This window comes from Macaca mulatta, chromosome 6 (genome assembly GCF_049350105.2).
Source record: "Macaca mulatta isolate MMU2019108-1 chromosome 6, T2T-MMU8v2.0, whole genome shotgun sequence".
In the NCBI taxonomy this organism is placed as follows: Eukaryota; Metazoa; Chordata; class Mammalia; order Primates; family Cercopithecidae; genus Macaca; species Macaca mulatta.
In genome coordinates, this window is record NC_133411.1 from 128,168,568 (window position 1) to 128,186,922 (window position 18,355).

Genomic DNA, 18,355 nt, shown 5'->3' on the forward strand with positions numbered 1-18,355 from the left:
ATCTCAGCTCACTGCAAGCTCCACCTCCCAGGTTCACACCATTCTCCTGCCTCAGCCTCCTGAGTAGCTGGGACTACAGGCGCCTGCCACCTCGCCCGGCTAGTTTTTTGTATTTTTTAGTAGAGACGGGGTTTCATCGTGTTAGCCAGGATGGTCTCGATCTCCTGACCTCGTGATCCACCCGTCTCGGCCTCCCAAAGTGCTGGGATTACAGGCTTGAGCCACCGCGCCCGGCGATTTTTTTTCTTTTTTAACCCTCCTCCTTCCCTTTCTTTTTTCTCCTCTACAGAGGCAGTATAGCATAACAGTTAATAACTTCTGCCTCTACCCCTTACTATGTGACTTGGGCAAGCAAATTTACTCTGTCTCAGTTTCCTTACTTGTACAAGGAAGAAAATAATAGAGGAAAATAATTGGGGAGGAAGGAATAATAGTATCCATCTCTTCAGATTGACATGAGGATTAAATGAGTCAATACAGAATGCTTAGAATAAATAGTACTTAGTTTACTAAATATTCACTTAATGTTAATGATGACAATGATTACATAATTGGTATTTCTTTTTAATGTGCCTATGGTATCTAACTGGCGTCTATACTGCTAGACTTGGTTCCCATGTCCCACTTTGTGAAATGTGTAGGATTTATGTAATCTACTTCTAATGAACTCTCTGATACTTGCCAGACTCATAATCCTCTTCACATGGGAATTACCACTGGAATTTGGACCATTCCCTTAATTCAGAGTAGGGCCCTGGAGCCTATGTGTCTGCTAACGAGAGGTAGCCCAGGTTGTGGTTGTTCATTTCTCTTTTTATTCATCTCTGTTGTCAAACTAAAAGAAAAGAAGCTGAGGCAGAATTAATATAGAGTTTATTTGGGCCAAAGTAGAGAACAGCTGCCTGGGACACACTTCCAAATTGTCTTGGGAAGTGCTCCGTTCAGACCTTTGCTACAAGCAGATTTTTGAAGGCAAAAAGGGGACAGGGAGTTGGCTTATACAAAGTCATTTGTCAGGAATTCTCACCAGTTCACAGAAATAACATTGATTAGTGATTGGCTCTATATTGTTGAGCTACAGTGTGTGGGTTATACTGTCCAGAATGCAGCATCGTTAGATTAATTTATAGTTACTTGTAGCAATAGCTAGTATAGCTGGTAGTTTCTTCTTTCCTTTTTTTTTTTTTTTTTTGAGATGGAGTCTCACTCTGTCCCCCAAGCTGGAGTGCAGTGGTGCGATCTTGGCTCACTACAACCTCCAGCCTCACCATAACCTCCAGCGGGTTCAAGCGATTCTCCTGCCTCAGCCTCCCCAGTAGCTGGGATCAAAGGCGGCTGCCACTACGCCTGGCTAATTTTTGTATTTTTAGTAGAGACAGGTTTCACCATGTTGGCCAGGCTGGTCTTGAACTCCCTACCTCAGTTGATCCGCCCACCTCGGCCTCCCAAAGTGTTATGATTACAGGCGTGAGCCACCAACCCCAGCTGTGAAAGCAGTTTCAAGAGATTACACAGTTCAAGGAGAGAGATAGGATATGAATGCTGTCTCATTTTAATGCCTTTCTGGGCCTGATAATTTAAAAGCGCTTACATTCCTCATATAAAAAGTGTGTGTGACCAGGCATGGTGGCTCATGCCTATAATCCCAACACTTTGGGAGGCTGAGGTGGGTGGATCACTTGAGCCCAGGAGTTTGAGACCAGCCTGAGCAACATGCCAAAACCCCATCACTACAAAAAATACGAAAATTTGCTGGGCATGGTGGCATGTACCTGTGGTCCCAGCTACTTGGGAGGCTGAGGCGGAAGGATCACCTGAGCCTGCCAGGAGGTCAAGGCTGCAGTGAATCATGATGGTGCCACTCCACTCCCGCCTGGGTGACAGAGTGAGACTCTTCTCAAGAAAAAAAAAAAAAAAAGTGTTTGTGTGTGTGTACGTGTATATAATTCTTTCTTTGTCCCTCTCTAGCAGCTATTTCCACTTCCCTCAGGCAGAAGACATAAAAAATAAGGATATACAGTAGTTCCTGTTCACATCTTTCTAAATTTGGATTATTTGTACAAATTCTTTTTTTTTCTTTTTTTCTTTTTGAAACAGGGTCTTCCTCTGTCATGCAGGCTAGAGTGCAGTGGTGCCAATCATGGCACATCGCCGCCTCAATCTCTTGGGCTCAAGCAATCCTCCTACCTCAGCCTCTAAAGTAGCTAGGACTACAAGCATGCATCACTACCCCTGGCTATCAAATATCTATATAATCTATACTATTCCTGATGAATTTTGCTGTAGGCAAGGTTGCTTTTGGCAGTAAAGGCAAGTTTCCAGAGTAACTAACATCTTCATTGCACAGAGACCCTCATATTATTTTTGTGAGATAATGAGGTTAGAATGCTTGTGAAATTCAAGCAACATACTGCCCTTGATTTAGGCTTAGTTATGAGACTAAGAAGTTCCCTTACTCCTAACTTCCCTCATCTATCAGTATTGGCAGTGGAGACCAAAGCCCCTATAGGTGGATCTAGTGACAGAGGCCCTGGGAGAATGGGGATTTTTTTTTTTTTTGAAACAAAGTCTCACTCTGTCGGCCCAGGCTGGAGTGCAGTAGAGCGATCTCAGCTCACTGCAACCTCCCCCTCCCAGGTTCAAGTGATTCCCTGCCTTAGCCTCCCCACTAGCTGGGACTACAGGCACGTGCCACCACACCCTGATAATTTTTGGTTCATTTGTTTGTTTATGAGACGGAGTTTCACTCTTGTTACCCAGGCTGGAGTGTAATGGTGTGATCTCAGCTCACTGCAACCTCCACCTCATAGCTTCAAGCGATTCTCCTGCCTCAGCCTCCAGAGCAGCTGGAATTATAGGTACCCGCCAGCACTCCTGTCTAATTTTTTGTATTTTTAGAAGAGACAGGGTTTCACTATGTTGGCCAGGTTGGTCTCAAACTCCTGACCTCATGATCCACCTGCCTCGGCCTCCCAAAGTGCTGGGATTACAGGCATGACCCACCGCCCCCGGCCCTAATTTTTGTATTTTTTAGTAAGACAGGGTTTTGCCATGTTGGTCTCTGGACCTCAGGTGATCCGCCCACCTGGGCCTCCCAAAGTGCTGGGATTACAGGCGTAAGCCACCGCCCCCAGCCAAGAATAGGGATTTAGATTGGTCTCTTTGGGGTGGGGGAGGAGGGTAATGACAAGGATTTCAAGAAATCAAGAGTGGGCAAGAGGCATGATTATTTCCCAATCTGACCTATCTTCCTATATGCTCCTTTTCTTTCCAAGAATCTCAGAATTTGGCCTGCTTGAGTTTCTTTACACTATCACTACCCACTGACTCTTACGAAACTCCCCCTCCTCCCGAGATCGCACCACTGCTCTCCAGCCTGGGCGACAGAGCAAGACTCTGTCTCAAACAAACAAACAAACAAAATCCCCTTCCTCTTGAAGACTAATATTGAAGACAACATAAGTTATCTTTGGCTTGCCAGTCTCAGAAACCACATAGCACTTCGGTTATGTAAGAGATCTTGCTGCTAGTAATAATGCAAACTATATAAGAAAAGACTTCCTTTATTTTATTTTTAATTTTTTATTTGGTTTTTAGAGACGTGATCTCACTGTTTTACCTAGACTGGACTTGAACTCCTGGACTTTCAACTGATTCTCCTGCCTTAGCCTCTTGGGTAACCGGGACTACTGGCGCTGCACGCAGCAAGACTTTTTTTTTTTTTTTTTTTTTTTGAGCCATCCTTTCTCTCTTATTTTTTTTAGAAACTAAAAAAGAAAACCACCGAAGTACACAGTCAGTGAGCATTCAAAGGATGGATTGATACAATTCAATTATAGTTGAGGGGATAATTAGACTCAATGATTCTCCAGGATTTTTTTTTTTTTTAAAGACAGTGTCTGTTGCTCAGGTTAGAGTGCAGTGGTGTGATCATAGTTCACTGCAACCTGGAACTCCTGAGTTCAAGGATCTTCCTACCTCAGCCTCCCAAAGCGCTGGGATTGCAGGCGTTAACTACCACACCAGGCCCTTCTCCTGGATTTCTTGGATTAGCAGGTGGATTTGTGAGCCTTGGGTAGAAGTAAGGTGGAGACTGTGAGCAAGTAGAATGGAGGCATGCAGTGCTGTTTTCTAGACCCGCAGTAAGGAAACAGGAAGGGAAGGATGAGGAGCAAACAACCTACAGTTTACTTTCACCTCCTCTACCTTCTTATTAATATTCCCATAAGGTCAGAATTCTGTCAAAGTCACACAATAAATCAGGAATAGATTTAGGATTCGACAGAACCTTATTAGGGGAGTTTTACGACATTAGGAGATGATCCATGAGGAGCAGCAGCTTGGAGGCAAAAGGAATTTTGTTTGTTGTTGTTGTTTTTTTTATTTTTATTTTTTGTGAGACAGAGTCTCGCTCTGTTGCCCAGGCTGGAGTGCAGTGGCACAAACTCTGCTGGCTGCAAGCTCCACCTCCCAGGTTCACGCCATTCTCCTGCCTCAGACTCCGGAGTAGCTGGACTACAGACGCCCGCCACCATGCCTGGCTAATTTTGTTTTCTGTATTTTTAGTAGAGACGGGGTTTCACCGTGTTAGCCAGGATGTTCTTGATCTCCTGACCTTGTGATCTGCCCACCTCGGCTTCCCAAAGTGCTGGGATTACAGGTGTGAGCCACCGGGCCCAGCCTGTTTTTTTAAAAAAATAGAAATAGGGCCTCACTATGTTTCTCAGGCAGGTATCAAATTCTTGGTTTCAAGCCGTCCTTCTGATTTGGCCTCCCCAAGTGGGACGGATTAGAAGAATGAGCCACCTCGCCCACCTCATTTTTGTTGTTGTTGTTGTTATTTTGTTTTTGAGACAGGGTGTCTCTCTGTCACCCAAGCTGGAATGCAGTGGCACCATCACAGCTCACTGCGGCCTCAAACTCCTGGGCTCAAGCGATCCTCCCACCTCAGCCTCCCAAGTAGCTTGGACTACAGGCATGCACACAACACACTTCATTTTTTAAAATCTTTTTTTTTGTAAAGATGGGGTCTCCCTTTGTTGCCCAGTCTGTATTTTTCATAGAGCCGGGGTTTCGCGATGGTGGCCAGCCTGGTCTGGAACTCCTGAGCTCAAGTGATCCTTTTGCCGCAGCCTCCCAAAGTGCTGGGATTACAGGCGCAAGCCACTGTGCCTGGCCAGTAATTTAAATAAACACTAACAGATGCACAGAGCTGTAGAAATGGCATTGCTAAACAAAATGTTGTGAATAATCAAGTTAAACTCCCTAATTTTACAGATGAGGAAAGTCAGTCTTAAAAATTAGACAAGCCGGGCGCGGTGGCTCAGTCCTGTAATCCCAGCACTTTGGGAGGCCGAGGCGGGTGGATCACCTGAGGTCAGGAATTTGAGAGGAGCCTGACCAACATGGAGAAATCCCGTCTCTACTAAAAATACAAATTAACCGGGCGTGGTGGTGCATGCCTGTAATCCCAGCTACTCAGGAGGCTGAGGCAGGAGAATCACTTCAACCCAGGAGGCAAAGATTGCAGTGAGCCGAGATCGTGCCATTGCCCTCCAGCCAGGGCATCAAGAGTGAAACTCTATCTCAAACAAACAAACAAACAAACTTAAACAGGCTTTTTCATGGTCACACAGCTAGTTACTTTGAGAATCAGGAATGGATCATAGATTCCCTGACTACTCTTGTTGCTCAGTTTTTTTTTTTTTTTTTTTTTTGAGACGGAGCCTAGCTCTGTTGCTCAGGCTGGAGTGCAGTGGCGTGATCTCGGCTCACTGCAAGCTCGGCCTCCTAGGTTGACGCCATTCTCCTGCCTCAGCCTCCTGAGTAGCTGGGACTACAGGCGCCCGCCACGACGCCCGGATAATTTTTTGTATTTTTAGTAGAGTCGGGGTTTCACCGTGTTAGTTAGGATGGTCTCAATCTCCCCTGACCTTGTGATCCGCCCGCCTCGGCCTCCCAAAGTGCTGGAATTATAGGCGTGAGCCACCGCGCCCGGCCTCTTGTTGCTCAGTTTCATTCTCATATATGGAATGCTCTTCAAAACTAACAACTAGGCAAAATAGAATGAGTAAACATGTAAATTATGGGCCAGTCACAGAATTTATGTGGGACCCACACAAGTACATACAACAATCCTGATTCTGGTTCTAAAATATAAAATTAAAAAGCACTTGAAGTATAATTTGAAATAATAAAAGACAAGTCAAACTGTAGGTATGTTAGACCTCAAAAATATATCTATTCTTAAAAAAGACAAATTAAGTTTTGTCTGTCATCTTATGAAAAGCCTGGAATACATAATGAAATTCATTATTTTTTGTAAGTTTCGGGATTTCCCCTCCCCCCACATCAGATGGGTAATGTGCAGATGGCACAAGGTTTGAGGGAGGGACATCTCACACAAGTGTGAACACACAATCATCACACTTATGAACTACAAAAGTAACTCGTAAGTAGCTTTTTATTACAAGACAAAGTAAATGTACATTGCAAAAAATGCAGTACAAATAAAAGGAAATAAAGTTACTAGTACTTGTCCCATCCAAGTATTATTATAGTTTGAAGTCTTTATACTACAAAAAAAAGCATATAAAAAACAAATTTAGTAAAATTCTAAAAACCACTTGTTTCATTTGGGGAGTTTCTTTCTTTCTTTTGTAGTTTCTCTCTTGTTGCCCAAGCTGGAGTGCAATGGCGCAACCTCGGCTCACTGCAACCTCCGTCTCCCAGGTTCAAGCGATTCTTCTGCCTCACTTTCCCGAGTAGTTGGGATTACAGGCGCATGCCACCACGCCCAGATAAGTTTTTTATTTTTAGTAGAAACGGGGTTTCACCGGCTGGTCTCGAACTCCCAACCTCAGGTGATACCCTCCCCCGCGCCCGACTTCCCAAAGTGCTGGGATTATAGGTGTGAGCCATCATGCCCGGCCTATCTGGAGAGTTTTTTGAGGGTTTTGTTTGTTTGTTTGTTTTGAGATGGAGTGTCTGTCACCCAGGCTGGAGTGCAATGGTATGGTCTTGGCTCACTGCAACCTCAGCTCCCGGGTTCAAGTGATTCTCCTGCCTCAGTCTGCCGAGTAGCTGGTATTACAGGCGGGAGCCACCACACCCGGCTAATTTTTGTATTTTTAGCAGAGATGGGGTTTCACTATGTTGGCCACGCTGGTCTCGAACTACTGACCTCGTGATCCGCCCTCCTCGGACTCCCAAAATTCTGAAATTACAGGTGTGAGTCACTGTGCCCGGTCTATCTGGAGAGTTTCTATACACATTCATGCAACGTTTACAGAACACCTTGAATGGGTGGGACTGGTGCGGTGCTAGACATTAGGGGCACACTTGTGTCCTGTTTCTCTCTATCCCAAAAGGGCTTACGTATACAGGGGGAGACATAAACAGATGTTTGTCAATTACAATACAAAACTTGTGTCAAAATACAATGAGAGTTGAATCTGTTTGTAGCTGTGACTCTGATCATTCCGGAATTCCTAGGTTCTTTTCGAAAACAAAAGCTTAATGCTGGGCTGGTGTGTTGTTATTGCCAGCACTATTTCAAATCATGTGTTAAGGTAACTTAGGCTAAGAAAATACCACTTTACTACTTGTCAAGTAAGTGTTCGAGCCTTTCAAAAACCATCCCGTTTAGGCACTTGGAAACACGCGCAAAGCTGGAGAAACCAATAAGCTGCTAACGTAGACGTTTCAAGGGTCACATTTACTTAAGAGACACTCGGGCCGCCAGGGGAGCGGTGCATATTGGGACTTGTAGTCATACCAGAACCGAGGAAACTGCAACTCCATTTAGGATGCACTTCTCCCCTTCAAATTTTCTGGCCCAACAGTTAGATTAAGCCCTAACCTAAAGCACAACTTACCACATCTCACTCATTCTGGGTTCATCAGGCTTCTGCCAGGCTTATCATGTTCAAGCTCAAACGCACGGCGTTCTCCTGTACAAGCCTCAAAGAGATTGGCTTATCCTCGGCGGTGGGCGGAGCCCTAGATGGACCGGGGGTCAGGATTGGCCAGTTTCTGACTGGAAGAGGCGTTTTTATGTTCACTTGCTGATAAATATACTGTGGTAAAAAAGTGAATCCTTTACCACAGTAACAGCTTCGTCGAGCGAAGTCTCGCGATATTTCGGCCGCAGGGATCCACAGTCGCGTAGTGAGTGGCGGAGGACTGCGGGGGTGGCGGGCACCGGAGCCGGGAAGGGACAGGTCAGGCGGGGAGTGCGAGCGCATTCTGCCTCCGCCACTCGGGCTGGGTCAGGAGTGGCTGCCCGAGGTCCAGAGGAAGTCTGTGGAGAGCGCGGCCTTCCTGGCCAGTGAGTCGGCCCCGGGTCGTGGCTGGTGAGGGGACCCTGAGCTTCACCTGGGCCAGCGCGGGCAGTGACAGGTGCGCTAAGGAGCCCGGCGCTCCGCCCGCTCGCCGACCCGCCCCCTCCGGGCCTCGCCCTCCAGGGCTCGGGATGAGTCGCGGGCCCCAGCTGAGCGGCTCCGGCTACAGGCGCCTGTCGCTGCTTCTGCTGTCGCCACCGAAGAGCGGCCGCCGCCCCTGAGGGAAGGAGGGAGGGAAGCGGCCGCTGACCCGTGGCATGAGCTGGATGCGGTGTCCGTTGCAGGACTAGGGCGCCGACATGAACCTGCACCAGGTGCTGACCGGGGCTGTGAACCCTGGCGACCACTGCTTCTCCGTGGGCAGCATTGGCGACCAGCGCTTCACGGTGAGTGAGGGAGGCCCTTGCGTCGCCCGTGGCCCGGCCTTTGCCCGTCATTCTGGGCCAAGCTCGGCCCAGAACGACGGGCAGAGGCGCGAGCGACTTGTCGCCCCAGGGTTGTCCCTACCACCCAGAGCCGGGCAGACCTGGCCCTTGAGAACTAAGGAAGCAAAACCATTTCGGTCAGTGAGATACTGTTTGGAGCCTGAACTCAACTTAGAGAGTGTTTTGTAGGATTTTTAAAGTTTTTGGTCTGACTTCCTTGGACCGGGGTGCTTTGCCAAAGTCGTTTATCCAAAAATCTTTGTTGAGTAACGAGTTGGAGGCTTTTTATACCATTCTGTAGGTTCAAATTATTAAATTTAGGAATGATGGGGATTGGTTTCGTTTTGTATTCTAAGTTAAGGTCAAGTATCTTTGTAGTTAAAAAAAAAAAGTGGGTGTCTCAAAACAATTACCAATTGTTTGCTATCAACAACTAGCTTTGAGAACAGTGCTTTTCATTTATTTTCTTTTCAAATTCCCTGAGAAATAACTTCGGAAAGCAAAAAGCCTTTTCATTTTTAACAATGTTTCTTGGATATTTTACAGTAACCCGGTAATCCCAGGTTAAGGTTGCTTAACTTGCTTTTCATTGGTCACATATTGACAAGAAGAGAGCACCAGACTTCGGGCTACTTGTCAGTATAGTGGCATTTTTTGCCTTAACTATAGTTTTTTTGTTTTTTTTTTTTTTAATGTAACAGTTTCAAACTATAAGTCAGTAATTGCACATGATACTTTTGTCTACATAAATTTATAATGCTAATGATTTTTGCTACAATTTGTGTAGATACCTCTTTAGTTGTGATTAAAAGTAAAACTTGTTACTGCCTGGGAATACTGAGTGCTGTAGGCTTTTTTCCTTTAAAAAAAAAAAGTAAAACTTAATTTTGTATAAGTGACACAAAGTAAACAACGTAACCAATGCCCCAAGTTTAGGAGTCTTAAATTTCTAATCTTTTTCTCTGCTTTTAATTTTTCTGTGGTCTTCGTTGCTCAGAATAAATAATACTCAGCATTTAACATGGTGCAGGCATTTAATGCCTGAATTGTACTTTTAGAATTGTGCCAACAAGCATTTTGCTTTCAAATAGAGACTGTACCTCTCCTTTAGATTGATTTATACACATCTTAATTCATCGGGATTCCGATTCTAAATGTTTGCCCAGCCTGAATACTTGGGAAAAGAGTGAGCTCTGAGGGTCCCAGTGAGCAACTATAATTTCCTTACAGCTGGGCATTGCTCTCTGCTCTTGCTACTTAAGAGGGAAATAAAACATCATCCTTAGAAGGTTTTCCTACTGGGAAATTATAGGATAATAATGTTGCATTCTCTGTCATTTGCTAAAGTTATATGAATTCTTTCTCCAGTGTAAATTCTAAGAACTTTTGCTTTTTAAAAACTTTTGAAATGAGGGCCGGGCGCAGTGGCTCAAGCCTGTAATCCCAGCACTTTGGGAGGCCGAGACGGGCGGATCACGAGGTCAGGAGATCGAGACCATCCTGGCTAACACGGTGAAACCCTGTCTCTGCTAAAAATACAAAAAATGAGCCGGGCGAAGTGGCGGGCGCCTGTAGTCCTAGCTACTCGGGAGCCTGAGGCAGGAGAATGGCGTGAACCCGGGAGGCGGAGCTTGCAGTGAGCTGAGATCTGGCCACTGCACTCCAGCCTGGGCGACAGAGCGAGACTGCGTCTCAAAAAAAAAAAAAAAAAAAAAAAAAAAAAAATTTTGAAATGAGGGCTCCCTCTGTCACCCAGGCTAGAGTGCAGTGGCATGATCACAGCTCACTGAAGCCTCGACCTCCCTGGCTTAAGCCATCCTGCCACCTTAGGCTCCTGAGTAGCTAGGACTACAGATGTTAATGACCACGCCTGGCTAAGTTTTCTATTTTTTGTAGAGAGGGGTCTCCTTATGTTGCCCAGGCTGATTTCAAGTCCCTGGGCTCAAGTGATCCTCCCACTTATGCCTCCCAAAATGCTAGGATTAGAGGTGTGAGCCACCATGCCCAGCCCTAAGAATTTTTTCTAAGAAGGCATTCACAATCTGTGTAAGCAGTGGTGTGAACTTCAGAGCATATACAGTATGATGGCCTATTTATATACCTGGATGCATTCCTCTATAAAACCTTGGTGAATGTCTCTGTATTATTTTTAAGGAGAGATCAGTTAATATGCCAAGGATTAGATAGATGGTCATCCTGTACCATCACGTAGCTTGTTGGTCAGTTCTGCTGAATTTTAAAGTTCGTTTCCATAGAGTAAGATTTAATCTCCCACCAAGCCTGCTGCAGATTTCTTCCAGGTCTCTGGAAGCATTCAGTAAATAAAGTAAAAATAATTTTTAAGTATAAAGAGAGCTCAGCTCTCTTTAGTTTTGATGGAATTTTAAGGATTTGACAGTCATGGTTTTCCTTTGCAGCCTATCCATCCCTGACTCTTTAAGTTGATTATGCTCGTTATCCTGGACACTTATATACACCTTAAATTTATCTCTCTTGAAATCACCCTTTTTTTTTCCTCTCGTTAAAAGGCGGAATCTATTGTTTACTTCTTGAGTAGTTTTTTTTTTTTTGAGATGGAGTTTCACTCTTGTTGCCCAGGCTGGAGTGCAATGGCGTGATCTCATCTCACTGCAACCTCCGCCTCCTAGGTTCAAGAGATTCTCCTGCCTCAGCCTCCCGAGTAGCTGGGATTACAGGCATGCACCACCATGCCCGGCTAATTTGCATTCTTTAGTAGAGGTGGGATTTCACCATGTTGGTCCGGCTAGTCTCCAGTTCCTGACCTCAGGTGATCCACCTGCCTCGGCCTCCCAAAGTGCTGGGATTACAGGCGTGAGCCGCGGCGCCCAGCCTTGAGTTTTGTTTTTAACCTCTTTTGATTTTGACTTTTCTTTGATAGGAAAATAGCAAACATTAATGGTAGATGGTATGTGAAGACTAAAATATCCCTCAGTTGCATTTTACTTGAAGTGGAGCATGACATCTTCCTCTTGTAGTTTCCCTTGAAAAATTCTTTTATTCCTTCTGGTACTTTGTGCCTTCTCTTAGGACAGTCCTGTTTTTGTAATTCCTCCCTTTGCGTGTTTGCAGATATCTTACCTGTTCTTGGTTTGAAAGATTACAAGATGTGAGATCTTGTTTTACTCATAAAGTCTGACAGGTTTTAAATGGAAATGAAACTGAATGCCACTTCTCCTATTTTCTAGATTTGAAAATATGAAATTACCAGTGCAGGTTAATCATATCTAAGTATTAGATACTTTTTTTACTACCTCAACAGGCATCAAGCTGTTTTGACTTTGCTCTTATTAAGAAACCCTCTTGTGGGCAATGACTATCTCTGCTGTGCTTTCAGAGCACTTTCTTTGCATCTTTATTATATCATTAACCAGTCTTGCCTTGTGTATTGTATGTGTGTGACTTCCCAGCCTTCATTGTGAGCACTTAGAACAGTGACTGAAAGAGTGTTTAAACCTAACAGTAAGGTCATTACTTGGAGTTGATTTCCAGTGTGGTCCCTTATAATTAGCTGTTTATCCCTTAGCAAGTTCTACTCTTTGAATTTCTTTTTTTCTCTGTGTAAAATGGGACTAAAATAGTATTATTCATAGAGTTGTTACATGAAAAAGTGCTAAGCTGTAAGTCTGTGGTTTAGCACATGAAAAACTCTCAAAAATGTCAGTTTTCATAAAATTAAGGTTATATTGTAATGCCTAACAACAGAAAGTACTTCATAAGTCATGGTCGAATTAATGAAAAATGGATAGAGAAACCTTACAGTAATATAATTAATAATTGCTGTATTTAAGAAGAGCTTTAATCATTTAGATTTGAGTCCAAATGAATATTCCTGTTAGTTTCTTTTTTTTTTTTTTTGAGATTGAGTATCACTCTATCACCCAGGCTGGAGTGCAGTGGCGCGATCTCAGCTTGCTGCAACCTCTGCTTCCCAGGTTCAAGCTATTCTCATGCCTCAGTCTCCCAAGTAGCTGGGATTACAGGCACACACCACCACGCCCAGCTAATTTTTGTATTTTTAGTAGAAACGGGTTTCATCATGTTGACCAGGCTGGTCTTGAACTCCTGACCTCAAGTGATCTGCCTGCCTCAGCCTCCCCACATGCTGGGATTACAGGCGTGAGCCACCGTGCCCTGCCTGTTAGTTTCTTTTTCAAAGTCAGTTGTTAGGCATTTTATCATCAACATCAAGTGAGCAACTAGGGGAGACTTCAGGTATACTAAGCAAAAATTCTTTATTTTTTCCTTATTTACTGGAATGCTTCCTTCATGCCTTTTTCCTTGTTAATTTCCTACTGCTCTTAGTAGGAAATTTTTTTTAAAAAAAATTAAAAAAAAAAAAAAGGAGACAAGGTCTCCTTATGTTGCCCAGGCTGGTGTCTAACTCCTGGGCTCAAGTGATCCTCCCACCTCAGCCTCCCAGGCTGCTGGGATTACAGATGTAAGCTTCCATGTCCAGCCTACAATTTTTGTTTTTAGAATTAAATATATTCTGTTTCTAAAAGGCAGCAAGTTAAAAAGAAGACTAATTAGAATCTACATTTCTAGATTCTATTTTTATGCGTACTGTTGATATGATACATTTTTTTTCTTTTTCTTCTGTAGTTTATCCATACTTAGGGTTGAAACTGTGAATTGAATGACATGGAAAGGGAGATAATTTCTGAGACAGAAAGATTGTGCCAATATATAGGACTTCCTATCTCTGATTTGGAGTTGTACCTTGGCTATGGGAGGGAAAGCAAATATGTTATAGCTCCAATTTCCCTTTAGTATTAGAAAACTCAATGTTTCCAGCTAAGGGAATCTAGATTAGAAATCAGAAGACTGCAATTATGAGAGTGTCATTAGAGAAATAGGGCTGAATAAGCAGTCTTCTTCATCAGCTTTCTGTAATAAGCGTCCTTGAGTTTAGCTTTGTTGTGTTCACTTTAAGGAAACTTTTATTGGTAGCGGTGTGATTGTCAAATCAGGAGGGTGGGAAGGTTTTTTTTTTTGAAAGGGGACATGTGAGTCTTTGCGATTGGGGAGAATATAGAAGGGGAAAGATTGCTACTGCTCATATGTGAAGAAAGAGAAAGATGTTTGTGGTGCATATAATAGTACAAGTACTAAATTGGACTTTAAAATATGTTGGCCTGTTTTAAAACATAAAGTTTTTTTTTTTTTTTTTTTTTTTTTGAGACGGAGTCTCACCATGTCGCCCAGACTAGGGTGTAGTGGCGCCATCTGGTTCACTGCAAGCTCCGCCTCCCGGATTCAAGCTGTTCTCCTGCCTCAGCCTCCTGAGTAGCCAGGACTACAGGCACCCACCACCACGCCCAGCTAATTTTTTGTATTTTTAGTAGAGGCGGGGTTTCACCATATTAGCCAGGATGGTCTCGATCTCCTGACCTCGTGATCCGCCCGCCTTGGCCTCCCAAAGTGCTGGGATTACAGGCGTGAGCCACTGTGCCCTGCCAAAACATAAAGTTTTATAGTGTTAAAGTACCTTTAAAATAATTGAAATGTTACTAGTTCTCAATACTTTATTATATTTTAAAGATAATAATTACTGCATGCCAGACTTAAAACCTGTGTCATTTAAACAGGACATATACCAAAAGGATTTTTTTGGGGGTGTTTACCTGGTATTGTTGATTAAAACTAGAATGCTGACTGTTACAGCCTTGAATTTTAGAAATTTAGAATATTTGAGAAGATTCTCTGCCAAAATTTAAAGTTGAAAGTTATATTTTGATTATATGCTTGATAGCACATATGTGACTCAGGTTGAAAGTTACATTTTGATTATATGCTTGATAGCATACATGTGGCTCAGTTCTTCCTGTGCATCGTGTTTAGTTTTTTTTTTTTTTTTTTTTTTGAGACGGAGTCTCGCTCTGTCACCCAGGCTGGAGTGCAGTGGCCGGATCTCAGCTCACTGCAAACTCCGCCTCCTGGATTCACGCCATTCTCCTGCCTCAGCCTCCCGAGTAGCTGGGACCACAGGCGCCCACCAGCTCGCCTGGCTAGTTTTTTGTATTTTTTAGTAGAGACGGGGTTTCACTGTGTTAGCCAGGATGGTCTCGATCTCCTGACCTTGTGATCCACCCGTCTCGGCCTCCCAAAGTGCTGGGATTACAGGCTTGAGCCACCGCGCCCGGCCGTGTTTAGTTTTAAAGTTGATAAACCTAATGCTGTATGTGCCTAATAGAAGGATTTTCATTTGTCAATTTAATTTTATTGGTTAATAATAGATTATTCTGATTACAGATCTTTTATTATTATTATTTTTTAATTAAAACATTTTTAAATAAAAAGAGATGGGGGTCTCACTATATTGACCAGGCGTGACCAGGAACTCCCGGCCTCAAGTGATCCCCCCATCTTGGCCTCCCAAAGTGCTGGGGTTACAGGGGTGAACCACCAGGCCCAGTGCTATTTTATTTTATTTTTTTGAGGCAGGATCTTGTTATATTGCCCAGGCCAGTTTGGAACTCCTGGGCTCAGGTGAGCCTCCCTGTGATTACAGGTGTGCCCTACTGTGCCCAGTGGTTATAGATCTTTTGACAGAAGCAGCTGGTGACATCGACAGTTTATTTGATAGGCTGGTGCTCCTATTATTGTTTTGATAACCTCCTACATTATAGTCGGGGCACCTTGAAATGAATTTTTGTGAATAATTTATTTTAGACAGATCTGTAAAACCAGTTTTACATTTTGATTTAGAAGTTTCATGTGTTGTATTACATCTTAGGTTTTTTTTGTTTGTTTGTTTTAAGACAGGGCCTCACTCTGTCACCCAGGCTGGAGTGCAGTGGATCTCAGCTCACTGCAGCCTCTGCCTCCTGGCTGAAGTGATCCTCCCACCTTAGCCTCCCAAGTGGCTAGGACCACAGACACGTGCCACCATTCCTGGCTATTTTTTTTTTTTTTTTTTGTATTTTTTTCATCTCTCTCTCTCTCTCTCTCTCTCTCTCTATATATATATATATATATATAATTTTTATTTTTTTAATTTTTTTATTTTTTTTAAAGTACAGATAGGATCTCGTCATGAAGCCCGGGCTGTTCTCAAATTCCTGAGCTCAAGCAGTCCACCTGCCTCAGCCTCCCAAAGTACTGGGATTACAGGTGTGAACCACCATACCTGGGCTGTTTTAGGTTTTTATTTAAAATCAGGTAGACAGATTATTTTTATTTAAGAATTTAGTGGTACAAGGATTATTTTAAAATCATGCACAGCCCATTCTGTTTCATTTATTTATTTAAAACAATTTTTTAGAGATGGGGTCTCTTTGTGTTGCCAGGGCTAGTCTAGAACTTCTGGCCTCAAGCGATCCTACTGCCTCAGCCTCCCAAGTAGCTCGGACTACAAGCCTGTGCTGCTGCACCTGGCTCATATTTTCACTTTTATTTTCACAAACTTTCTAGTATTGAGAACATGGGAACTGGAGATTTAATATGTCCTTTTCTTTTAGAAACGAGACCACTTACATGGATTTGGAGCATGAATTATTTGTCCGGGCACTGATTCCTCTGTTCTTAGCACATATTTGTGAGATATTTATTTTATTTATTTTTTTGAGGCAGAGTCTTGCTCTGTCACCCAGGCTGGAGTACAGTTGTGGGATCATAGCTCACTGCACTGTCAACCTCCTGGGCTCAATCAGTCTTCTAACTTCAGTCTCCCAAGTAGCTGGGACCACAGGCGTGTGCCACACCAGGCCCAGCAAATTTTTTGTTTTTATTTTATGCGGAGATGGGGTCCCACTATGTTGCCCAGGCTGGTCTCAAACTTCTGGCTCAAGTGATCCTCCCACCTTGGCCTCTCAAAGTACTGGGATTACAGGCATGAGCCACTGCACCCAGTCTGTGAGATCAAGGAGTTCATATCATGCTTGTGTCGCAGGATGAAGATAACTATATGGAAATCAGACTTTAATTCTTGAGCTTATTACCTGTTGTTTCACAGTTATTGCTACACATTTTAACTTCCTAATTTATATAATTTAGCATGAGTTATTTTAGCAACACTCTTTGTTGCCAGTATCCTTTAACTCTCTTGACCCTTTTTATTTACACCAGTCTGATAAAATTCCACACACTTGATCAATCTCATGTTCCTGTATATCTTGTGAGCACTACTAGACGATGTAAAGAAATTCCTGTGGAAAACAAAGTCATGTTTGCCAACCTCAGATGGGACCTCAAAGCTTTCCAGGAATCCTCCCACCCATCTGCTCATTTTTCCTTTCTTGCACCTTCTGAAACCTCCCACCCCAGTGCTCTCTTAACTCATGTAAACTTGTTGCCTGGAATCATTCAGATGGCAGCTCCCTCATTTTTGACTACAAGCCGAAAAATCGACTTACATCAGCATCCATTCTTTCCTTCTCTTCTCCTGGTACAGTAAAATAGATGTCCCCCAGAATTGTCCAGGGTTAATCCGTCTTCCTGGTGCGCTGGATCTTATCTCTTCAGGCTGTCTCTGGGATCTCAGCCCTAAAGTTATCTCCACTTTTTTCTTTCCAGAGGTTCTAAGACATGCTTTAAACTCTCATCTTGAAAAACAGCCAGCCAGAAAATCCTTTGATGCCACATCCCTCTTTATCTTTGACTTCAGAGTCAAAGTCCTTGAGTTGTCTGTATTTGTTGCCACTTTTATGTCCTGCTCACTTCTTAACTCACTGTACTTTGGCAGCTTTTGTCTGCTTAGTCACCGGTAACCACATTGATGCTAATTTGAATCAACAGATCTCCTCTGTATCTTGCTTTCTCTTTGGCATTTGTCATGTTGATCATTTTCTCCTTCACTTTCTTTGGCTTAGTTATACCATACTCGCCCCCCAACCCCACCCTCTTAGTCGTTCTCAATGTTCTTTGCAAGATATCTTTCTTGTCTATACCTTAAATATTGGTGACCATCAGGCCTACCAGGCCTTGGTCCTCTTCTTGTTTCATTCTACATGCAGCTCCTGGTGTATAGTCTGTGATGGTGAGATCCCTGTCTTGAGCTTCATATTGATAATTTTAAATACCTTTTGGATTGTTCCACTTGAAGTTACTACAAATAATCAATTTTAAAATGTTTTGCACGCCCATAATCCCAGCACTTTGGGAGGCTGAGGCAGGTGGATTGCTTGAGGTCATGAGTTCTAGGCCATCCTGGCCAACATGGTGAAACCTTGTCTCTACTAAAAATACAAAAAATTAGCCAGGTGTGGTGGTAGGTGCCTGTAATCTCAGCTACTCGGGAGGTTGAGGCAGGAGAATCGCTTGAACCTAGGAGGCAGAGGTTGCAGTGAGCCAAGATCGTCCCGCTACACTCCATCCTGGGTGACAGAGCAAGACTTCGTCTCAAAATTAAAATAAAATAAGTAAAATGTTCCATACTCAGTCAATTCCCCTACCTTGGTACACCTTGCAACCCACACCCCCATTTGTTTTGTTTGTCCTCCTGTGTTCATTATCTCTGTGAATGGTTCCATTATCCAGCTATTTTTTTTAAGCCAAAGATTTGGAAATATCCTTAACACCTAATCCATCTACATTTTTCTTATACAATCAGTCAAGCCCTGTAGATTC

The 18,355-nt window shown here is 43.5% G+C and overlaps 1 protein-coding gene and 1 non-coding gene across 6 annotated transcripts in view; one reads left to right on the forward strand and one right to left on the reverse strand.

Annotated features, from left to right (window-relative positions):
• Positions 1–6,349: 6,349 nt before the first annotated feature.
• On the reverse strand, positions 6,350–6,448 carry LOC114679182 (small nucleolar RNA U13). The gene has a single exon (XR_003730857.1). It is a non-coding gene; the product is annotated as a small nucleolar RNA U13 (small nucleolar RNA).
• Positions 6,449–8,102: 1,654 nt separating this feature from the next.
• Positions 8,103–18,355, forward strand: part of DMXL1 (Dmx like 1) — a 174,990-nt gene continuing 164,737 nt past the window's right edge. For 2 of the 5 annotated variants that reach the window (XM_028849674.2, XM_078005121.1), the window contains exons 1-2: positions 8,103–8,329; positions 8,627–8,728. In XM_028849674.2, the coding sequence (XP_028705507.2) occupies positions 8,642–8,728 (87 nt within the window). In that variant the 5' untranslated portion in view covers positions 8,103–8,329; positions 8,627–8,641. Of the gene's footprint in view, positions 8,729–18,355 lie in introns of all 5 variants that reach the window. The other 3 variants (XM_015140628.3, XM_028849675.2, XM_001087590.5) reach the window with 2 other exon arrangements.